This window comes from Brassica napus, chromosome C2 (genome assembly GCF_020379485.1).
Source record: "Brassica napus cultivar Da-Ae chromosome C2, Da-Ae, whole genome shotgun sequence".
Classification (NCBI taxonomy): Eukaryota; Viridiplantae; Streptophyta; class Magnoliopsida; order Brassicales; family Brassicaceae; genus Brassica; species Brassica napus.
Window position 1 is genome coordinate 5269991 of NC_063445.1, and position 5336 is coordinate 5275326.

General features: G+C 31.0%; 1 protein-coding gene across 1 annotated transcript; it reads right to left on the minus strand.

Moving 5' to 3' along the window:
• Positions 1 to 978: 978 nt before the first annotated feature.
• On the minus strand, positions 979 to 4184 carry LOC106437083 (lysosomal Pro-X carboxypeptidase-like). The gene is made up of 9 exons (XM_013878017.3): positions 3722 to 4184; positions 3453 to 3639; positions 3026 to 3159; positions 2729 to 2841; positions 2394 to 2646; positions 2117 to 2272; positions 1683 to 1762; positions 1548 to 1597; positions 979 to 1409 (listed from the first exon to the last, which is right to left on the minus strand). Exons 1-9 carry the CDS (start codon positions 4112 to 4114, stop codon positions 1267 to 1269), a joined length of 1509 nt encoding a protein of 502 aa, XP_013733471.2. The 5' UTR covers positions 4115 to 4184; the 3' UTR covers positions 979 to 1266.
• Between the last annotated feature and the right edge of the window lie 1152 nt (positions 4185 to 5336).

Below are 5336 nucleotides of genomic sequence, written 5' to 3' on the forward strand. Positions count from 1 at the left end.
AAATACATTAAAAATTATATATAATCTCTAAAAAATTTTAAAAATAAATAAATAATTTCAAACATATTATTATATATGTCAGTTTTTTTTTTGGAAAATCATATAAAATAAGAATTATTTTTTGAAAAAATCATAAAAATTCTTTTAAACAATTATCAAAAAATAATAATTATGAACATTTTACCAATAACACTTTTTGTCATATCACTAGTAACAGTAATACTTTTAAAAATTTTAAATCGTTTAATTTTGATATGTTCGAAATGGTGATTTGTTGATATATTCGAAACATGGGCAAATTCTGAAATATTGATAGTAATGGTTTCTGACGCCATTGTCATTGGTGATATGATGAAAAATATTTACTCTTAATTGTGATGTGACGAAAAGTGTTATTGTTAATGTTAATATGTTTGAAATTATTTTATTTTTTGAATTTGTTTGAGCTTTTACATGATTTATTTAAAAACAATTTTTTTACTGTTTTGTGAAAATTGCATTTTAAAATGAAAAACTTTAATTTTTTTTTTTGCAGTTTTCTAATTTTTATTTATGTTTTCTATTTTATTTCTTATTAATTGATTTTATTAATTAAATAAAAATATTATAAAAACTGTCATGTCATCTTATTTAAAGGTTAACAAGTCATATTTTGGACTTGATGAATAAGTAAACCATGTTGAAAGTTTTTTTATGATTCAAAAGCCAATTTGAGGGTTTAATATGTTAGTAAAATAACTTAAAAGTATTAATGAATACTATTTTGAAGTTTTTTATGCAATTTTGTCTTATTTGAAGGTAAATTAATTGTGAGATACTAGTGGAAGAACCCATAGATGGGGATGGTGTAATGGGTGAAGTATCTGAACTTGGAAGAGTTATCGAAACTCTTATGCGGCCAAGAAAAACTCTCAAAGAAGTTTTGTAAATTGAGCCCATTTTTATAAATCAGATTATGGTCCTTTTAGCGTAAGCCCGTGAATAATAATAGTCGCGTGATTCATGAAGGAAAAGAGTAAATACAAATACATTAATCCATCCTGGAGGATGGCTTAGAGACCTGCACCATAGATCTAATAAATATGACTTCAAAATTATTACATAATATAATTCGTTTTGATTCCAATGTGGCCTAGGAGGAATACCATAATAAGATTCACAGTATTTACTGGTTTTCATACCGATCGATCTTCATTTGACCATGCCTCTCAACCAGGACAAGAACCACTTATTGATTTCTATATATTGTGTATATTATAACCAAACTTAGATAGATATGTTAAGAGCTCTTAAATCCTTTTGATACGTTGAAATCCAAGATTCAATTATTTTAATTTCCTTGTCTCGTTGCATCACCAGCCACTCCGGATCTCCTTTACTCTTCATGACAATATCTTGACAATGTGAACCTGCTCATTTAAAATTTATTAAAATTACCTGGGAGTTTTTTTTCTTATACGTGTGAGTTCAAGAATAGGATGAACGTGGGAGTTCATCATATTCTTAAACAACTTGTTGAATACGCTTAAATACAAATGAAAATTTACCATTATTTGATTTGATGGCGACAAGATTATCTGAAATATCCTCTAAAACTCTGAAAATATGTTAAAAAGAAACCCCGTAAAACATTTGTGTATTATATATCTTAATTTATTAATCAATTTGTATTATGTTATTACCCGCCGACGCTATAAGGATCTGACAATCCATTAGAGAAAATGATGTTGCTCCCAAATTTTCGGAGGATTAGCTTCACATCCTGCACAATATAAAAGTAAGTTCTAGCTGATTAGTTTTATCAAAATTACTAAACTATTAACATTAATATCGGTCCAAATAACGGATATACAAAGCGACCAAAAAAATCTCTGGTCCCTTTTACACCTAAACACAAAATTAAGAATGTAACAATACTAAGGAATCCAAAAATACAATTTGTTTTATGAATGATGGTTTATCTAACTTGTGCCCCAAACTGGATGACATTGATAATATATGAGTATGAGATTAGTTAACTTATAATCTATATACTTGTTTACAAAAAAAAATATATATATACTTCGTGACCAAAAGTTTTTTATTTAATTATATATACCTTTCTAATTATATATACCTGAATTCCAAAATACGTCGTGATCCAGTGTGGCCGAGGAGTGACACCATAATCAGTTTTACATCCCTCAATGTAACTGGTCATGTTAAATGGTGTTGTTGGGAACATCGTGTCTTGTTTGTCATACCCCACCGGCATCACTATCTCGCTGCAGGTCTATACAAAAGTCGTTTCATGACATTTTAGGTATCGGTTAGACGAATTAAAATCAAACATAATTTTTCTACGTATACACTCTATCAGGTTTGAACATGGTTTTTAACGTGAATTTACGTGCCTGCCATCTCCATGCTTTATTATTGTTTGTAGGATGCGCAAACATATTGGTGTCATAGCAAGATTGGTTGCCTAATAAAGCGACAGCACCTGCGAAGATCCGATCAAGTAAACCTTTTTTACGGTTTGGTGGGTTGTTGTCGATTGCGTTGCACACGTTGGTCACCGAATAACTAGGACCCCGATTGTACTGAACAGCTTCGGCGTATATTGTACTCAAGAAGTCTTTGATATCGAAGCTTCCGTTCAATGGACTGGAAATATAATTGTATGGACGAAATAAGTATAAATTGTAGATTAGTTGAATTTTATTTTTAACAAAAAAGTCTTTCTTACGCGCAAGTTTTGAATTGTTTGCTAAGGATTAAGAGACCATTGGGTTTGGCAGCAACTCTATCGATTTCTTTCCAAGATTTGCGGATCATGTTATAACATCTCTCACTCGTTCCCTTGAGGAATATATGGAAGAAGAAAAGATGAAATCAGTATTTAGTTTAGACTACAATTAATTAACCTAAAACAAAAATTAGTGAAAAACAGATCATAGTTGAAATTGAAATAAAAATATAGAAAAAGATATCTTATGTATTAATATGTTATGTAGCAATTGAATAACTGAATAATTATTATTACCTTAATAACCTTGGTTACAATATAATAGTAACCAAATTTAGGACGAGTATCTTCAAAGTAGAGAAGAGGAGCTGAAGATGCTAATGCCCCGAGTGCTATGTGCGGATATTTTAGCCTGAACCATGCTGCTAACACTGTGTACCAAGAAACATAAAAGAAAATGATTATTCATTTTGCCTTTTATTAATCATATAACGATATTTAATATTATATATAACTGAGAAATCATATAGAATACTCCACTCTAAGCAAGATTTCATATAGTAATCATAGTAAAATGTTAAATGGTAACTATATCAAATAAACAAAGTACCATATACTGATGGTAGTAAAATGTTCAAGGGTACACCATAGGCCACAAAGGTTATGGTTACGATATTTTGTATATATGGTATCTATATATATATAGTAGTGGATATGGACTTACTTCCACCATATGATCCTCCTATGACAATGATAGGACTGTGTTTGGTTGAGTACTTTTCTTTAACATGCAAGAGAATTGCTGCATAGTCTGCTAAAGCTTGTGCTGCATTCAAATATCCCAAGGTACTCGCGTTCTTCAATGCTTCTTCTGCAGAACCAAATGGCATCGTCTTCCCATAATACCTATGCTGCGTTATATATGGTATACATTTACATACAAACAATGTTACAGATATATCTAACCGCGCAGTTCTTTATAGCCACACACACCTCTATGTAGACAAGGAGCGCTTTTAAACGAGGACCGTTGTCACGAAGAAAACCGATGGCAGACAAATCCGAATCTAACGAGGATTCTTCTCCAAGAAACGCTAATATCGGTGCATTGTCTGTAGCACCAGCCCAGTGTTTTGAATCGATGGCGTATCTTTGTTGAAATGTCATGTAGCTTTTTGGTGTGAATGTGAAGTGGTCGAGATTCTGATTAAAGTAGAACATTTTTAGATCAGGGTCGTTTAGTTTTTGCGTCGGTGCATCAGGTTCATTCTTTAGCATTTTTGGGGAAATCCCAAGTCGAGGGATCTTGCAGTGTGCAAGAGTGATGAAAAAAGATGACGATGTTGAGAATATCAATAGAAGGAGAATTGGAAACGGAAGAGACATGTTTAAGTGTTTTGTTTAATCCTAGTAACTTTAGTGTGGTATATTAATGATCTCCAAGTTGGCGTAAGCTCATGCAATAAAGCCTTTATATAGTTGCCAAAAAGTTATAATCCCTTTTGTCGTGCGGATTGTTTTCTATATAATTCAACTATTTGTGTATACGTCCATGCTTTTATATATATGTATGTATATATAAACCGTTACTCATTCATTTTTATGTTTGTACACTAAAAAATCTATCTTTTAACCACGGAGTTGGTCAAAGACAACTCTTTGATTAACACAGATTTGTCACAATTGACTACAAATTTGTTTTCTACTTAATTTGTTGTCAAAGTATGGCTAATCAAATGACAAAGAAACAACATTTCTTCTCAAATTATTTAGGGGCCTGTTCAAAAAAAAAAATAACAACATTATATATAGAAATTAATAATTTATTTTAAAAGTTAATACTTCAACTATATATATATATATTAATTTTATTTTAAAATATTGTGCTTTGAATTTAGAAGTATAACTAAAAATTTAAAGTTTTAGATCCGAATATATATATATATATATATATATATCTATTTTAAAAATTAAGAATTTGTTTTAGAATCAGAAGCTTTTTGACCGTTCCACTTGCAAGTGACATTAGACGGTTATCCGTTCGTCTCAGCCATAGACTGGCCACGATGTTTTGTGGCAAACGAAACATTGCCAACGTTATGAGCCAAAGCCAATTTCTGGCTACCTAGCTAGTAGCTACATTTAAGCATAGTAGCATAGTATCCTTAAAAAAAAAAGATTTTAGTCACATACATATACTAGACAGAATTGCACATTTGAAATGTTTACATTATCACAAACTTATACATATTATGTGACCATTAACTTATTACGTAGAACCAACTCACACGGTAATCTTTGTCAAAAAAAAGAAAAAAAAAACTCACACGGTAATGGAACATCCGTGGAGAATCCTTGGCAGATCATATAAGATAATTTAAGGTTTTTTCGTTAGTTGCATAGATGTAGGACAATTTTCGTTATTTAGAAGATTCACAAATTTTTCGTTTGTTTATAATTTGCTAAAATGTAGGTCAATTCTTTAACCAAACACTTTCTGTGACTTGTCCGAATGCTGGATGGGGGACAACGACCTCCGACAACGGTGCTCTCGTTCCTGATGTTTCAATGGAATATTCTCAACCACTAGCAATATGCATTTGCTAAC